General features: G+C 51.1%; 2 protein-coding genes across 5 annotated transcripts in view; one reads left to right on the forward strand and one right to left on the reverse strand.

The window, feature by feature from the left end:
- Positions 1–2490, reverse strand: part of apoba (apolipoprotein Ba) — a 34288-nt gene extending 31798 nt beyond the window's left edge. The window contains exons 1-3 of the mRNA XM_055053576.1: positions 2173–2490; positions 427–456; positions 57–169 (exon numbers count right to left, since the gene is read on the reverse strand). Coding sequence (XP_054909551.1) covers positions 57–169; positions 427–456; positions 2173–2299 — 270 coding nt within the window. The 5' untranslated portion in view covers positions 2300–2490. The remainder of the gene's footprint in view (positions 1–56; positions 170–426; positions 457–2172) is intronic.
- dglucy (D-glutamate cyclase) lies at positions 2406–18914 on the forward strand. Of its 4 annotated transcripts, none has more exons than XM_055053587.1 (14): positions 2406–2824; positions 3524–3604; positions 5478–5631; positions 5758–6040; positions 6192–6342; positions 6415–6537; positions 6617–6814; positions 6900–7017; positions 16982–17122; positions 17200–17301; positions 17955–18103; positions 18202–18321; positions 18393–18553; positions 18622–18914. In XM_055053587.1, exons 2-14 carry the CDS (start codon positions 3538–3540, stop codon positions 18796–18798), a joined length of 1944 nt encoding a protein of 647 aa, XP_054909562.1. In that variant the 5' UTR covers positions 2406–2824; positions 3524–3537; the 3' UTR covers positions 18799–18914. The 4 variants fall into 4 exon arrangements, 3 of the variants coding, with proteins under 3 accessions (XP_054909562.1, XP_054909563.1, XP_054909561.1); XM_055053588.1 differs by lacking the exon at positions 2406–2824 and adding an exon at positions 2844–3132; XR_008607567.1 differs by lacking the exons at positions 2406–2824; positions 3524–3604 and adding an exon at positions 4880–5069 and having other exon boundaries at positions 18202–18317; positions 18622–18735.

Below are 18914 nucleotides of genomic sequence, written 5' to 3' on the forward strand. Positions count from 1 at the left end.
GACGAGTCAGTGAGGGGACCTCAGATAAGAGCTGTTATCAGTTCAACGATTTTTACCTCACAAGTGACTTTAGGCCCATTTTGGAGGCTAGCAGACCCCGGCGCTACGTTCCGGCCCTCTGCGCTGTACTGATACACGTACTTCCTCTGGACCTTAAATCTGGAAGCCACTGAAAAGAAGCATCTCCATCTTTATGCTGAAGGCATCACTTCAGTCAAACCCTGATGTCATATTTCTACATCTTCCTGTACGTCAGACAACCCCCCAATACCTTTGACCTTTGAACCCTTTGTGGCAGAGCTCCTGCTGCTATCTCCAATAAACAGGCCTTAAGCTCAGAGAGCAGCATTGACCCATCAGCAGCTCTGTGTCTGTTTGCTCTGGATTGACCCCTGACCCCACACGTGTCTGTGATAGATAACTTACTCTGACATGAAGCTGGTTCCTCCACATCCTCTGGAAAACAAACAGCGGGGTTAGAACGAAGCAGCTGATGCACATCAACAGATTAAACCGAGATCAGATATTCTAAAGGTAGAAATCTGGAGACGGATCCAGAAACATTCTGCTGTTCTAAAAGAGATCAGTGGCCGCCGTCATTAACCAGTAGAAGAAGAAAAGAACCAGCAGGAGGTCAAAGATCAGGATAGATGGATGGATGATGGATGGATGGATGATGGATGGATGATGGTTGGATGATGGATGGATGATGGATGGATGATGGTTGGATGATGGATGGATGATGGATGGATGATGGTTGGATGATGGATGGATGATGGATGGATGATGGATGGATGATGGTTGGATGATGGATAGATGATGGATGGATGATGGATAGATGATGGATGGATGATGGATAGATGATGGATGGATGATGGTTGGATGATGGTTGGATGATGGATAGATGATGGATGGATGATGGTTGGATGATGGTTGGATGATGGATAGATGATGGATGGATGATGGTTGGATGATGGTTGGATGATGGATAGATGATGGATGGATGATGGTTGGATGATGGTTGGATGATGGATAGATGATGGATGGATGATGGATGGATGATGGATAGATGATGGATGGATGATGGATAGATGATGGATGGATGATGGATGGATGATGGTTGGATGATGGATGGATGATGGTTGGATGATGGATAGATGATGGATGGATGATGTTTTAGGATGATGGATGGATGATGGTTGGATGATGGATGGATGATGGTTGGATGATGGATAGATGATGGATGGATGATGGATGGATGATGGATGGATGATGGATGGATGATGGTTGGATGATGGATGGATGATGGATAGATGATGGATGATGGATGGATGGATGGATGGATGATGGTTGGATGATGGATGGATGATGGTTGGATGATGGATGGATGATGGATAGATGATGGATGATGGATGGATGGATGGATGGATGATGGTTGGATGATGGATGGATGGATGGATGATGAATGGATGATGGATGGATGATGGATGGATGATGGATGATGGATGGATGATGGTTGGATGATGGATGGATGGATGGATGATGGATGGATGATGGATGGATGATGGATGGATGATGGATGGATGATGGATGGATGATGGTTGGATGATGGATGGATGGATGGATGATGGATGGATGATGGATGGATGATGGTTGGATGCAGAGATGTGAGCTGTCTTTGTGGTTGCTATGGTGATTCCCTGCTGACAGGGAGCCCACAGCACCACAGAAAAATCTGACCTCTGCCGTGTATGAAAGAGTTAGTCGTGTCATCCACAGTTTCCTCCATCAATCTTATTAAAGTATTGATCGGTGCAAAGTTAACAATAATAAATTATCATTCATAATTACCAAAAAATAATCACTGAACATATTTATTGATTATATCTACAAACGCTGGATGCTGCCAGCGTCACCGTGGCGACCCTTACTGGTTGATCAGTTATTGCCAGTAAAACCAGTTTGTCACACAGCCTCACAGAACCAGTAAGTCTTTGCTGCAGTTCTTATCTGTTCCCAAAGCCAAGTGGGGTCCAATCTGAACAGCAGAACCAGAACCGAGATGTTACCCCTGCAGATCCGAATCAGCAGATGCTGCAGCCAGCGAACAGGACCGGGTCGGTGATTACAGGTCCAGATGTTCTGATGTTCTCCAGGAAGGTCCAGACTTACGTGCCAGAGCTGCGCTCAGCAGCAGGAGCAGACACAGCGGGCCAGAACCCATTCTGGACCCAATAACCGGGTTCTGCTGCCGGGTCAAACTGACGAGTTCTGCCGGTGTACCTGGAGCGTCCAGCATCGACTGCGGCGGCTCCAGTCCGATCGGATCTTTTATCTGCTGCAGTATCAGCCGGGTCAAAGTCCAGACTGTGAGCCGGTCCGCTGGTTCTGATTCCAGTTCCCTACAGCTCCTCCTGAAATCCTCTTCTGGTTTCTTCTGGATCGAGTTCTGGTTCTGGTCTGGTGGTCCAATTCAAGGTCTTCCCAGAATCCAGCAGGACGGAGCCGCTGGACCTCAGAACCAGAACAGGGTGATTTAGAATGGGTCCAGAAGTATCCACACCCAGCTAGAGTTCAGGAGCCTTCAGGAGATCCCAGAACCAGAACCAGAACCAGAACGTTCTCCTAACTGCTCAGTTCTCCCGAGGTTTTCCAGCTCCTTAGTAGTTCCGCTCGGTTCCACCAGGAGGCGCTTTATGTGAACCCGAAGCTGAAATCATTTTCAGTGCCTTGCTGTCAACATGGCCGTCCAGTAGGTGGCGGCAGCGCGCTGGTCCGCCAATCGCCATGAAACACGAGAAGAAGAAAGACGCGGAACTTGAAGGTAATAAAAGGAAAACGGCGAAGATCCGGAATTTTAGAAGATAACCAGATTTTAACAGTTTGAACAAGTTTTACTGTGAAATGTAGCTTCCGGTTCTGGACGATTCTTCTTCTTTTCTTTTAATAAACCAGATTATTTGTAATTTGATCCCAACTGCTGGAAAAATCAGGACAGTTTTTATTTGCTGTTTGGTGATTTGGACCAGAGTTCAGCTGATGAGACGAACCGAACCGAACCGAGTCCCTGCAGGACGAACCGAGTCCCTGCAGGACGAACCGAGTCCCTGCAGACCCGAGTTACCATGAAATGTAATAATCATCCTAAATATAGAACAGCTGTTTTTCAATCATTTTCCATACTAATCTGCCATAAGCTGATTTATTACGCTTCTAAAAATTGATCAAATGTAATTTAAAGAATAGTATAACTTGAGCCATAACCCTGCTGTGGCTCCTTTAATCTCGGTCCCAGAAAAAATAAGGAATAATTGAGGAGGAAGTTCACATTGAGCAGTCTGGCTGGCCGGTCGTCCACCGGACTGAACCAGGAAACATGGTGGTGGCAGCATCATGCTGTGGGAGGACAGATGGAGATTAATCCAGGAATAAAACCTGTTAGGGTGCAGAAGAGCTGAGACTGGATTAGCCTGGACGTTGTGAGCATGCTCATGACTTCTGGTTTCTCTGGTTTGTCCTGCAGGCGAGACATGAGACATGCTGTCTGCCATGAGGACAGGCTGCCGGGGGACCTGGAGGAGCCTCAGGAGACACTCGACTCAAGGTGACGACCTCCATGACCTTGGGAACCTGGAGCCTCCTCTGCAGTTTTAGGGTTCTGGTCTGGAGAGTGTTAAGAATTAAAAAGAGGAATAACTTGATTTAGCTCGTTAATTCATTCCTCTGATCCCGAATTCTTGTGTCTAAATATGTGCAGTGAGAAAGAGCAATCATACGACGTCAGACTTCAGATATTCAGAGTTTTATCCAGAGAAAATCAATGCAAGAAGAATGTTACAATAAGCATCTCACCTAGATCATCAAAAGTCCAAGACAGACAAACAGAAACAATTAACTGAGTAAAAAGGGAAACAGAAACAAACAAGATGCATCTTCTGGGAAACTCTCACTCAGCACAAAGAGATTTGAACTCCTGCTGTAAAACAAACCATTTTATAAGAATGTGTATTCTCCTCATTTAAATATATGCATTAGGAGGTGTGTGTTTTCCTTTGTGGGCCTTCCCATTGATTTTATTACCTCCTGATATATGGATCATCAAACTGGGTCTCTGCCGTACCAGGCGTCTCCTGCAACTCTCCCTGAGCTAAATTTACTTCCTCTGTCTGTTTTAGTTTTCTGACTCAAATGTTTCCACAAGAAAGTAGTTTGTATTTTTAACCAAGCTTGCACCAAATGTAATGCTAAATAATGACGATAAGTTTGGATCTAAGAAGTAACTAATTCAAAACATGCTTAAAGAAATATATTTAATTCAAATGAAGATAAAATTATTTATAAAAAGTTTTAAGATCCTAGTGAACTTTTGAACCATGCTAAGGAATTTGTTAATTGTCTGGCAGACAGACTCCCTGTCTAAAGAGTTTTAAGGAAGTCTCAGTCTGTCTTTCTTTAAGATCCTCTCTATACAATTCATGTAAAATTTTGAGAGTGGCCAGTTGTTTTAGTTTGGATCTCTAAGTTTTGTCTTAACGTAAAGATTAGCCTGTGTACTATTGTGCTAATTTAAAATTCTATTTCAACAAGAGACAGAACGGCTCTGAGATGAATCAGAACCAGATCCTAGAACCACAAACTGAAACGAGCTGAAAGTTCTGGAGGAAGAGCTGAGATTGGAAAGACTGGTTTATACTGGTTTATACTGGTTTATACTGGAAACGTCGGCGATCAGAGCAGAGCAGCAGCTGCTGGCTGAGCGAAGCAGAACCTCTACTGGATGTTCAGACGGATGTCCGGATGGATGAAGTGTTGGGTGGCGGTGGTAGTGCAGGTCCTGTCAGGACGGCGCCCCCTGCCTGTTAATGTTTGCAGGGCTTTGCTGCTCATTAACGGAGCACTTCCTCCTCTCCGGTTCTTCAGCCGCCAGGCTCCAGGAATCGCTGCAGATTATAATTTGTATCTGAATATGCATCAGATCCAGAACGTGAGTCGTCTCGGTCCAGGAGAACTCAGGCTGTTAATCAGACAGAATCATCCCAAAATAAGAACCACGACTGGCCTGGCTCACGGTAAGATGGTTTATAACCTGCAGCGTTTGGACTTTACTCCTGCAGTACCTGGGATCAGATTCAGGGGGTAAATGTGTTACATGAACGAAGCCTGAAAACTAGAGCTAGATCAGGGTAACTAGAACCGCTTCTGTAAACGTCTAGAAAGGAAACGGGTCGTCTGGCTCAGACTAAAGCTCTCAGGACCCGTCTGTGTCTGCAGGGTATTGGATTCTTCAGGGTTTATGAACAGAAATAGCTGAGTGTCATCAGCATACTGAGATAATTTTACCAACTGAAAGCAGCCAGAGCTAAGTGGACCCTCGGCCCGGCCCGGCCCGGCCCTGTGGACCAGAACCAGAGAGGCCGTAGCTTTATCCACAATGATTCTGATCGGATCCGTTCAGCATCTTTCTGTGTCTTCATCAGGGTACCAGCAGGCCAACGTCGTGGTCCTGCCGCGCCGCATGGCCGACGACTTTGAGGACTTCTGTCGCAGTAACCCCGCCCCCCTTCCTCTGCTGTACCGCAGCCAATCAGGGGAGACTTCCTGTGAGCCTCTGGCTAAACATGCTGACATCAGGTTGGTGAGAATGAAAGATCCTCTGCTGCCGCTTTACATCCAGCAGAGGTTCTAGAACCTCCCTGGCGGTTCGGGGCCACGGCGGCACCACCAGAACCCGGTTCCCTCATGGTGTTCTGTCTTCAGGACGGACGTCTCCGAGTTCTGTGTCTATCAGGATGGGCGTTTGGTCAAGACCGTCTCCAGCCTGCAGAGCTACTGCGATCCGGCCAGGTGGGTCAGAACCGGGCAAGCCCGTCTCGGGTTTCCTGCTGTTAACTGTTGGATGTGTCTGTCTAGAACCGGGTCGCCGCTGGCAGACATGGTGACCTTCTACCTGGGCTGCAGTTTCGGCTTCGAGGGCCGGCTGGAAGAGGCCGGGGTTCCGGTCCGGAACGTGGAGCAGGGACGGAACGTCAGCATGTTCCGGGTAGGACCAGGATTAATCCAGACAACAGCGGCTCTGTTCAGTTCTGAACTCAAACAGAACCTGACCGGAACATTCTGGTGAAGCCAGACAGAACCAGCGCTGAGGGTTCTGCAGGTAAAGTAGGGTGACCCCTAGTGGTGGTGTCTTGCAGACCGCGGTGCGCTGCGTTCCCAAAGGGGAGTTTCACTGCCCCCTGGTGGTCACCATGCGTCCGGTGCCGGCCGGGCTGCTGGACGCGGCGGTGGAGGTGACCCATCAGAACCCACGGGCCCATGGCGCTCCGGTTCACATCGGAGACCCAGGTGCTGACTGGTCCGGGCCGGCTGGGAACCAGAACCGCCTGCTGAGGCTCATCGGATTTGCTTTCTCTACAGCTGTGCTGGGCATTCTGGACCTGACCCGACCGGACTATGGTGACCCGGTGGAGCTCCGACCCGGTGACGTTCCTGTCTTCTGGGCATGCGGAGTGACGTCTATAGAAGCCATCCTCAGCAGCAGTGAGGGACCGGAACCGACCGGATCCGACCAGCAGTTACGTTCAGATGACCATCACTGCTGTCTGTTTGGACCTTTCAGAACCGCCTCTGGCATTCAGCCACTCTCCGGGCTGCATGTTCCTGACCGACGTCCCGGACACTCCGTCAGCCGGCACCGACCCGCAGCCGGCCCCGCTCTGCTTCCTGGTTACCCACAATCCCCTGCTCTACAGCCTGGTCTCCAAGGAGACGGCCGGGAAGATCCGGCAGCTGGAGCGGATCATCGGAGACGACCCGGGTAAAGGTCCCGTTCCGATGAGAGGGACCAGAACACGAGACCTTCTGACACCGACTCAGAAGGTTCTGGTTCTGTGGTTCTGCAGGCCAGCGGGGAATCGCGGCTCTGTTTGTCCAGGATGAACTCCTCCGCTGCTGCCTGGCGCTGTCCCACTCCTCCTCTGTGGCCATCGTCACCGGGTTCCCCACACACCACCAGCACAGGTAGGACACACACCTAGCTGTTCCTGACCAGAACCCAGAACAGAACCCAGAGCAGAACCCAGAACAGAACCCAGAACAGAACCCAGAACAGAACCCAGAACAGAACCCAGAGCAGAACCCAGAACAGAACCCAGAACAGAACCCAGAACAGAACCCAGACCAGAACCCAGAACAGAACCCAGACCAGAACCCAGAACAGAACCCAGAACAGAACCCAGAACAGAACCCAGAACAGAACCCAGAACAGAACCCAGAACAGAACCCAGAGCAGAACCCAGAACAGAACCCAGAACCCAGAGCAGAACCCAGAACAGAACCCAGAACAGAACCCAGAACAGAACCCAGAACAGAACCCAGAACAGAACCCAGAACAGAACCCAGAACAGAACCCAGAACAGAACCCAGAACAGAACCCAGAACAGAACCCGACCAGAACAGAACCCAGACAGAACCCAGAACAGAACCCAGACCAGAACCCAGAACAGAACCCAGAACAGAACAGAAACCCAGACAGAACCCAGAACAGAACCCAGAGCAGAACCCAGAACAGAACCCAGAACCCAGACAGAACCCCAACAGAACCCAGACAGAACCCAGACAGAACCCAGACAGAACCCAGAACAGAACCCAGAACACAACCCAGAACAGAACAGAACCCAGACAGAACCCAGAACCCAGAACCAGAACCCAGAACCCAGACAGAACCCAGAACAGAACCCAGAACAGAACCCAGAACTGAACCCAGACCCACAGAACCCAGAACAGAACCCAGAACAGAACCCAGAACAGAACCCAGAACAGAACCCAGAACAGAACCCAGAAACCCAGAACAGAACCCAGAACCCAGAACAGAACCCAGAACAGAACCCAGAACAGAACCCAGAAACAGAACCCAGAACAGAACCCAGAACAGAACCCAGAACTGAACCCAGAACCCAGAGAACCCAGAACAGAACCCAGAACCCAGAACAGAACCAGAACCCAGAACAGAACCCAGAACCCAGAACAGAACCCAGAACCCAACAGAACCCAGAACCCAGAGCAGAACCCAGAACAGAACCCAGAACCCAGAACAGAACCCAGAACAGAACCCAGAACCCAGAGCAGAACCCAGAACAGAACCCAGAACCCAGAACAGAACCCAGAACAGAACCCAGAACAGAACCCAGAACCCAGAGCAGAACCCAGAACAGAACCCAGAACAGAACAGAACCCAGAACCAGAACAGAACCCAGAACCCAGAGCAGAACCCAGAACAGAACCCAGAACAGAACCCAGAACCCAGAACAGAACCCAGAACCCAGAGCAGAACCCAGAACAGAACCCAGACCAGAACCCAGAACAGAACCCAGAACAGAACCCAGACCAGAACCCAGAACAGAACCCAGAACAGAACCCAGACCAGAACCCAGAACAGAACCCAGAACAGAACCCAGAACCCAGAACAGAACCCAGAACCCAGAGCAGAACCCAGAACAGAACCCAGACCAGAACCCAGAACAGAACCCAGAACAGAACCCAGACCAGAACCCAGAACAGAACCCAGAACAGAACCCAGACCAGAACCCAGAACAGAACCCAGAACTGAACCCAGAACAGAACCCAGAACAGAACCCAGAACAGAACCCAGACCAGAACCCAGAACAGAACCCAGAACAGAACCCAGAACTGAACCCAGAACCCAGAACAGAACCCAGAACAGAACCCAGAACAGAACCCAGAACAGAACCCAGACCAGAACCCAGAACAGAACCCAGAGCAGAACCCAGAACAGAACCCAGAACCCAGAGCAGAACCCAGAACAGAACCCAGAACAGAACCCAGAACAGAACCCAGAACAGAACCCAGAACAGAACCCAGACCAGAACCCAGAACAGAACCCAGAACAGAACCCAGAACCCAGAGCAGAACCCAGAACAGAACCCAGAACAGAACCCAGAACAGAACCCAGAACAGAACCCAGAACCCAGAACAGAACCCAGAACCCAGAACAGAACCCAGAACCCAGAACAGAACCCAGAGCAGAACCCAGAACCCAGAACAGAACCCAGAAGAACCCAGAACCCAGAACAGAACCCAGAACAGAACCCAGAACCCAGAGCAGAACCCAGAACAGAACCCAGAACCCAGAACAGAAACCCAGAACAGACCCAGAACAGAACCCAGAACCCAGAGCAGAACCCAGAACAGAACCCAGAACAGAACCCAGAACCCAGAACAGAACCCAGAACCCAGAGCAGAACCCAGAACAGAACCCAGAACAGAACCCAGAACCCAGAACAGAACCCAGAACCCAGAGCAGAACCCAGAACAGAACCCAGAACAGAACCCAGACCAGAACCCAGAACAGAACCCAGAACAGAACCCAGAACAGAACCCAGAACCCAGAACAGAACCCAGACCAGAACCCAGAACAGAACCCAGAACAGAACCCAGAACAGAACCCAGAACAGAACCCAGAACCCAGAGCAGAACCCAGAACAGAACCCAGACCAGAACCCAGAACCCAGACCAGAACCCAGAACAGAACCCAGAACCCAGACCAGAACCCAGAACAGAACCCAGAACCCAGAACAGAACCCAGAACAGAACCCAGACCAGAACCCAGAACAGAACCCAGAACCCAGAACAGAACCCAGAACAGAACCCAGAACCCAGAGCAGAACACAGAACAGAACCCAGAACAGAACCCAGAACAGAACCAGAACAGAACCCAGAACAGAACCCAGAGCAGAACCCAGAACAGAACCCAGAACACCCAGAACAGAACCCAGACCAGAACCCAGAACAGAACCCAGACCAGAACCCAGAACAGAACCCAGAACAGAACCCAGAGCAGAACCCAGAACAGAACCCAGAACAGAACCCAGAACAGAACCCAGAGCAGAACCCAGAACAGAACCCAGAACCCAGAGCAGAACCCAGACAGAACAGAACCCAGAACAGAACCCAGAACAGAACCCAGAACCCAGAACAGAACCCAGACCAGAACCCAGAACAGAACCCAGACCAGAACCCAGAACAGAACCCAGAACAGAACCCAGAACAGAACCCAGACCAGAACCCAGAACAGAACCCAGACCAGAACCCAGAACAGAACCCAGAACAGAACCCAGACCAGAACCCAGAACAGAACCCAGAACAGAACCCAGAACAGAACCCAGAGCAGAACCCAGAACAGAACCCAGAACCCAGAGCAGAACCCAGAAGAACAGAACCCAGAACAGAACCCAGAACAGAACCCAGAACCCAGAACCCAGAACAGAACCCAGAACAGAACCCAGAACTGAACCCAGAACCCAGAGCAGAACCCAGAACAGAACCCAGAACAGAACCCAGAACCCAGAGCAGAACCCAGAACAGAACCCAGAACAGAACCCAGAACTGAACCCAGAACCCAGAGCAGAACCCAGAACAGAACCCAGAACAGAACCCAGAACAGAACCCAGAACAGAACCCAGAACTGAACCAGAACCCAGAACAGAACCCAGAACCCAGAACAGAACCCAGAACAGAACCCAGAACAGAACCCAGAACAGAACCCAGAACCCAGAACAGAACCCAGAACCCAGAGCAGAACCCAGAACAGAACCCAGAACAGAACCCAGAACAGAACCCAGAACAGAACCCAGAACCCAGAGCAGAACCCAGAACAGAACCCAGAACAGAACCCAGAACAGAACCCAGAACAGAACCCAGAACTGAACCCAGAACCCAGAACAGAACCCAGAACCCAGAACAGAACCCAGAACAGAACCCAGAACAGAACCCAGAACAGAACCAGAACCCAGAACAGAACCCAGAACCCAGACAGAACCCAGAACAGAACCCAGAACAGAACCCAGAACAGAACCCAGAACTGAACCCAGAACCAGAGCAGAACCCAGAACAGAACCCAGAACCCAGAACAGAACCCAGAACCCAGAACAGAACCCAGAACCCAGAACAGAACCCAGAACCCAGAACAGAACCCAGAACCCAGCAGAACCCAGAACAGAACCCAGAACCCAGAACAGAACCCAGAAACAGAACCCAGAACCCAGAGCAGAACCCAGAACAGAACCCAGAACCCAGAACAGAACCCAGAACAGAACCCAGAACAGAACCCAGAACCCAGAGCAGAACCCCAACAGAACCCAGAACAGAACCCAGAACCCAGAACAGAACCCAGAACCCAGAGCAGAACCCAGAACAGAACCCAGAACAGAACCCAGAACCCAGAACAGAACCCAGAACCCAGAGCAGAACCCAGAACAGAACCCAGACCAGAACCCAGAACAGAACCCAGAACAGAACCCAGACCAGAACCCAGAACAGAACCCAGAACAGAACCCAGACCAGAACCCAGAACAGAACCCAGAACAGAACCCAGAACCCAGAACAGAACCCAGAACCCAGAGCAGAACCCAGAACAGAACCCAGACCAGAACCCAGAACAGAACCCAGAACAGAACCCAGACCAGAACCCAGAACAGAACCCAGAACAGAACCCAGACCAGAACCCAGAACAGAACCCAGAAACTGAACCCAGAACAGAACCCAGAACAGAACCAGAACAGAACCCAGACCAGAACCCAGAACAGAACCCAGAACAGAACCCAGAACTGAACCCAGAACCCAGAACAGAACCCAGAACAGAACCCAGAACAGAACCCAGACCAGAACCCAGAACAGAACCCAGAGCAGAACCCAGAACAGAACCCAGAACCCAGAGCAGAACCCAGAACAGAACCCAACAGAACCCAGAACAGAACCCAGAACAGAACCCAGAACAGAACCCAGAACAGAACCCAGAACCCAGAGCAGAACCCAGAACAGAACCCAGAACCCAGAGCAGAACCCAGAACAGAACCCAGAACAGAACCCAGAACCCAGAACAGAACCCAGAACCCAGAACAGAACCCAGAACAGAACCCAGAGCAGAACCCAGAACCCAGAACAGAACCCAGAACAGAACCCAGAACCCAGAACAGAACCCAGAACAGAACCCAGAACCCAGAGCAGAACCCAGAACAGAACCCAGAACCCAGAACAGAACCCAGAACAGAACCCAGAACAGAACCCAGAACCCAGAGCAGAACCCAGAACAGAACCCAGAACAGAACCCAGAACCCAGAACAGAACCCAGAACCCAGAGCAGAACCCAGAACAGAACCCAGAACAGAACCCAGAACCCAGAACAGAACCCAGAACCCAGAGCAACCCAGAAACAGAACCCAGAACAGAACCCAGACCAGAACCCAGAACAGAACCCAGAACAGAACCCAGAACAGAACCCAGAACCCAGAACAGAACCCAGACCAGAACCCAGAACAGAACCCAGAACAGAACCCAGAACAGAACCCAGAACCCAGAGCAACCCAGAACAGAACCCAGCCAGAACCCAGAACCCAGACCAGAACCCAGAACAGAACCCAGAACCCAGACCAGAACCCAGAACAGAACCCAGAACCCAGAACAGAACCCAGAACAGAACCCAGACCAGAACCCAGAACAGAACCCAGAACCCAGAACAGAACCCAGAACCCAGAGCAGAACCCAGAACAGAACCCAGAACAGAACCCAGAACAGAACCCAGAACCCAGAGCAGAACCCAGAACAGAACCCAGAACCCAGAGCAGAACCCAGAACAGAACCCAGAACCCAGAACAGAACCCAGAACCCAGAACAGAACCCAGAACAGAACCCAGAACAGAACCCAGACCAGAACCCAGAACAGAACCCAGAACAGAACCCAGAACAGAACCCAGAACCCAGAGCAGAACCCAGAACCCAGAACAGAACCCAGAACAGAACCCAGAACCCAGAACAGAACCCAGACCAGAACCCAGAACAGAACCCAGAACAGAACCCAGAACCCAGAGCAGAACCCAGAACAGAACCCAGAACCCAGAGCAGAACCCAGAACAGAACCCAGAACCCAGAACAGAACCCAGAGCAGAACCCAGAACAGAACCCAGAACAGAACCCAGAACCCAGAACAGAACCCAGAACAGAACCCAGAACCCAGAGCAGAACCCGGAACAGAACCCAGAACAGAACCCAGAACCCAGAGCAGAACCCAGAACAGAACCCAGAACCCAGAGCAACCCAGAACAGAACCCAGAACCCAGAACAGAACCCAGAACCCAGAACAGAACCCAGAACAGAACCCAGAACAGAACCCAGAACAGAACCCAGAACAGAACCCAGAACCCAGAGCAGAACCCAGAACAGAACCCAGAACAGAACCCAGAACCCAGAACAGAACCCAGAACCCAGAGCAGAACCCAGAACAGAACCCAGAACAGAACCCAGAACCCAGAACAGAACCCAGAACCCAGAGCAGAACCCAGAACAGAACCCAGAACAGAACCCAGAACCCAGAACAGAACCCAGAACAGAACCCAGAACCCAGAGCAGAACCCAGAACAGAACCCAGAACAGAACCCAGACCAGAACCCAGAACAGAACCCAGAACAGAACCCAGAACAGAACCCAGAACCCAGAACAGAACCCAGACCAGAACCCAGAACAGAACCCAGAACAGAACCCAGAACAGAACCCAGAACAGAACCCAGAACCCAGAGCAGAACCCAGAACAGAACCCAGAACAGAACCCAGAACAGAACCCAGAACAGAACCCAGAACCCAGAACAGAACCCAGAACAGAACCCAGACCAGAACCCAGAACAGAACCCAGAACCCAGAACAGAACCCAGAACAGAACCCAGAACCCAGAGCAGAACCCAGAACAGAACCCAGAACAGAACCCAGAACCCAGAGCAGAACCCAGAACAGAACCCAGAACCCAGAGCAGAACCCAGAACAGAACCCAGAACCCAGAACAGAACCCAGAACCCAGAACAGAACCCAGAACAGAACCCAGAAACAGAACCCAGACCAGAACCCAGAACAGAACCCAGAACAGAACCCAGAACAGAACCCAGAACCCAGAGCAGAACCCAGAACCCAGAACAGAACCCAGAACAGAACCCAGAACCCAGAACAGAACCCAGACCAGAACCCAGAACAGAACCCAGAACAGAACCCAGAACCCAGAGCAGAACCCAGAACAGAACCCAGAACCCAGAGCAGAACCCAGAACAGAACCCAGAACCCAGAACAGAACCCAGAGCAGAACCCAGAACAGAACCCAGAACAGAACCCAGAACCCAGAACAGAACCCAGAACAGAACCCAGAACCCAGAGCAGAACCCAGAACAGAACCCAGAACAGAACCCAGAACCCAGAGCAGAACCCAGAACAGAACCCAGAACCCAGAACAGAACCCAGAACCCAGAACAGAACCCAGAACAGAACCCAGAACCCAGAACAGAACCCAGAACAGAACCCAGAACAGAACCCAGAACAGAACCCAGAACCCAGAGCAGAACCCAGAACAGAACCCAGACCAGAACCCAGAACAGAACCCAGAACAGAACCCAGAACAGAACCCAGAACCCAGAACAGAACCAGAACAGAACCCAGAACAGAACCCAGAACCCAGAACAGAACCCAGAACCCAGAACAGAACCCAGACCAGAACCCAGAACAGAACCCAGAACAGAACCCAGAACCCAGAGCAGAACCCAGAACAGAACCCAGAACAGAACCCAGAACAGAACCCAGAACAGAACCCAGAACAGAACCCAGAGCAGAACCCAGAACAGAACCCAGAACAGAACCCAGAACCAGAGCAGAACCCAGAACAGAACCCAGAACAGAACCCAGAACCCAGAGCAGAACCCAGAACCCAGAGCAGAACCCAGAACCCAGAGCAGAACCCAGAACCCAGAACAGAACCCAGAAACAGAACCCAGACCAGAACCCAGACCAGAACCCAGAACAGAACCCAGAACAGAACCCAGACCAGAACCAGACCAGAACCCAGAACAGAACCCAGAACAGAACCCAGACCAGAACCCAGACCAGAACCCAGAACAGAACCCAGAACAGAACCCAGAACCCAGAACAGAACCCAGAACAGAACCCAGAACAGAACCCAGACCAGAACCCAGAACAGAACCCAGAACAGAACCCAGAACCCAGAACAGAACCCAGAACAGAACCCAGAACCCAGAACAGAACCCAGACCAGAACCCAGAACAGAACCCAGAACAGAACCCAGAACAGAACCCAGAGCAGAACCCAGAACAGAACCCAGAACAGAACCCAGAACCCAGAGCAGAACCCAGAACAGAACCCAGAACCCAGAACAGAACCCAGAGCAGAACCCAGAACAGAACCCAGAACAGAACCCAGAACCCAGAACAGAACCCAGAACCCAGGCAGAACCCAGAACAGAACCCAGAACAGAACCCAGAACCCAGAGCAGAACCCAGAACAGAACCCAGAACCCAGAACAGAACCCAGAACAGAACCCAGAACAGAACCCAGAACAGAACCCAGAACAGAACCCAGAACAGAACCCAGAACCCAGAACAGAACCCAGAACAGAACCCAGAACAGAACCCAGAACAGAACCAGAACCCAGAGCAGAACCCAGAACCCAGAACAGAACCCAGAACAGAACCCAGAACCCAGAACAGAACCCAGAACCAGAACAGAACCCAGACCAGAACCCAGAACAGAACCCAGAACAGAACCCAGAACCCAGAGCAGAACCCAGAACAGAACCCAGAACAGAACCCAGAACAGAACCCAGAACAGAACCCAGAACAGAACCCAGAGCAGAACCCAGAACAGAACCCAGAACAGAACCCAGAACCCAGAGCAGAACCCAGAACAGAACCCAGAACAGAACCCAGACCAGAACCAGAACAGAACCCAGAACCCAGAACAGAACCCAGAACAGAACCCAGAACAGAACCCAGAACAGAACCCAGAACCCAGAACAGAACCCAGAACAGAACCCAGAACAGAACCCAGACCAGAACCCAGAACAGAACCCAGAACAGAACCCAGAACCCAGAAACAGAACCCAGAACAGAACCCAGAACCCAGAACAGAACCCAGACCAGAACCCAGAACAGAACCCAGAACAGAACCCAGAACAGAACCCAGAGCAGAACCCAGAACAGAACCCAGAACAGAACCCAGAACCCAGAGCAGAACCCAGAACAGAACCCAGAACCCAGAACAGAACCCAGAGCAGAACCCAGAACAGAACCCAGAACAGAACCCAGAACCCAGAACAGAACCCAGAACCCAGAGCAGAACCCAGAACAGAACCCAGAACAGAACCCAAACCCAGAGCAGAACCCAGAACAGAACCCAGAACCCAGAACAGAACCCAGAACAGAACCCAGAACAGAACCCAGAACAGAACCCAGAACAGAACCCAGAACAGAACCCAGAACCCAGAACAGAACCCAGAACAGAACCCAGAACAGAACCCAGAACAGAACCCAGAACCCAGAGCAGAACCCAGAACCCAGAACAGAACCCAGAACAGAACCCAGAACCCAGAACAGAACCCAGAACCCAGAACAGAACCCAGACCAGAACCCAGAACAGAACCCAGAACAGAACCCAGAACCCAGAGCAGAACCCAGAACAGAACCCAGAACAGAACCCAGAACAGAACCCAGAACAGAACCCAGAACAGAACCCAGAGCAGAACCCAGAACAGAACCCAGAACAGAACCCAGAACCCAGAGCAGAACCCAGAACAGAACCCAGAACAGAACCCAGACCAGAACCCAGAACAGAACCCAGAACCCAGAACAGAACCCAGAACAGAACCCAGAACAGAACCGGTCCGATGTGTCCTGACTTCTCAGATCAAGTCTTAGATTATTTTGCAGAGACTCGGATCTCTGAGACCCAGAACAGGAATTGGACCAGAGGACATTTTCTACCGTCCTGGTTTATGAACTTTGATCAACATTATTATCTTTTTCTTTTTCTGCTCTTTGTTTTTTTGTATTTCCTTTAAATTCCTGTAGAGCACTTTGTATCGCCTGGTTGCTGAAAATGTGCTGTGAATAAAATGACCTTTGCCCTCTGGGTTCCTGGTCAGTCCTCCAGATGAGACGGACGGTCCGCCTGGAGCTATCGCCATGGCAACCATGTTGCTGTCTCTAGGGAAACGGGTGACGCTTCTGACGGACCGCAGGGCGGCGGACATGAACCGAGATCTGATGGACGAAGCGGTGAGGACAGTTGAGGGTTTGGGCGTAGCGCTCATCAGTCGGTGGGAATTAAAGAGACAGACCCTGATTGGACGTTTCCTCCATTAGGAGTCCTCAAAAATGCCATCCCATTGGTCACCTTCGAGGGTCGCGGGCCTGACTCTGCAATGCACTTCCTGTGTCACCACGGAGACCCCACACAGCCCAGGTCACAGGACTTACTAAGGCTCTATACCAGGCTAGTGTTTAGCAGAAGCTAATGCTAAGGCTCTATACCAGGCTAGTGTTTAGCAGAAGCTAATGCTAAGGCTCTATACCAGGCTAGTGTTTAGCAGAAGCTAATGCTAAGGCTCTATACCAGGCTAGTGTTTAGCAGAAGCTAATGCTAAGGCTCTATACCAGGCTAGTGTTTAGCAGAAGCTAATGCTAAGGCTCTATACCAGGCTAGTGTTTAGCAGAAGCTAATGCTAAGGCTCTATACCAGGCTAGTGTTTAGCAGAAGCTAAACACAATTTAAGGCTCTATACCAGGCTAGTGTTTAGCAGAAGCTAATGCTAAGGCTCTATACCAGGCTAGTGTTTAGCAGAAGCTAATGCTAAGGCTCTATACCAGGCTAGTGTTTAGCAGAAGCTAATGCTAAGGCTCTATACCGGGCTAGTGTTTAGCAGAAGCTAATGCTAAGGCTCTATACCGGGCTAGTGTTTAGCAGAAGCTAATGCTAAGGCTCTATACCAGGCTAGTGTTTAGCAGAAGCTAATGCTAAGGCTCTATACCAGGCTAGTGTTTAGCAGAAGCTAATGCTAAGGCGCCCACCGTGTGTCAAGGCCACAGCATGTTTCACAACATGCCGCCTCTGACCAGGTTCGACCACCTGGTGGCGATAGAGCGCAGCGGCCGGGCTCAGGACGGCAACTATTACAACATGAGAGGACAGAATATCAAACACCTGGTGGATCCCATAGACGACCTGTTCCTCGCCGCTCAGAACATTCCTGGAGTTATGACCACAGGTGAGTCCGGTTCTGTCCCGGCCGGCGCAGGAAGCCCGACACCCTGGACCCGGCCCGCTTTCTCAGAGTGACCGGTCGGGTGACCCGTGTTCCCATAGGGATTGGTGACGGAGGCAACGAGTTGGGGATGGGCAAGGTGAAGGAGAAGGTGAAGCAGCTGATGCCCAAAGGAGACCTGGTGGCCTGCGATGTGGCAGCAGACTGCGCCGTGACTGCAGGTAGCATCCAACCCTCATTTCATCCATCCATTGTGCCACATTCTGACGGTTCTGGTTCTGACCCGCTGCAGGCGTCTCTAACTGGGCCGGCTACGCCGTGGCCTGTGGGCTCTACCTTCTCCACACCTGTCCTGCTCACCAGCGCTACCTGAAGAGAGGACTGGGACTGCAGCCAGTGACCTCTGACCTGCAGCTGCAGGACTGGAGAAGGAACCTGCCGTCGGTCCAGAAGGTACCGTGAGGTTCTGATGGTACGAGAACCATAAAGTGACATCCTAACTGTTGCTCTGCGTCCACCAGGAGGAGCTGTTCCTGGGAACGCTGGTGCGTTTCGGAATACGAAGCGGGAAAACGGGGAACCTGGCTATGGAGGTGGACGGCTTGACCTTTCACCCCACACACTCCCAGATAATCAGCCGGCTCCTGAAGGTCACACTAGGCTCCCTGGATCAGAACCGACCCGGAGGCCATGATTAGGTCCTTGGCACGGAGTGGCAGCCGGTTCAGGAACGTTTATCATCAACACTTTATGATTTCTCTGTAATAAAGATGTAAATCATGACTGACTCGGTTCACCAGAACCGGGTCCAGAA

The sequence above is a fragment of the Poeciliopsis prolifica genome, unplaced genomic scaffold, assembly GCF_027474105.1.
Source record: "Poeciliopsis prolifica strain line A6 unplaced genomic scaffold, Auburn_PproV2 SCAFFOLD037, whole genome shotgun sequence".
Lineage (NCBI taxonomy): Eukaryota > Metazoa > Chordata > Actinopteri > Cyprinodontiformes > Poeciliidae > Poeciliopsis > Poeciliopsis prolifica.

Bases quoted from the DNA above. Each gene is read 5' to 3' on its own strand.
- dglucy (XM_055053586.1), top strand. From the start codon at position 4,967: ATGCATCAGATCCAGAACGTGAGTCGTCTCGGTCCAGGAGAACTCAGG. The intron at 5,632-5,757 runs GTTGGTGAGAAT...TTCTGTCTTCAG, and splicing joins GCTAAACATGCTGACATCAG to GACGGACGTCTCCGAGTTCT. The intron at 17,302-17,954 runs GTCACAGGACTT...GCCTCTGACCAG, and splicing joins GGAGACCCCACACAGCCCAG to GTTCGACCACCTGGTGGCGA.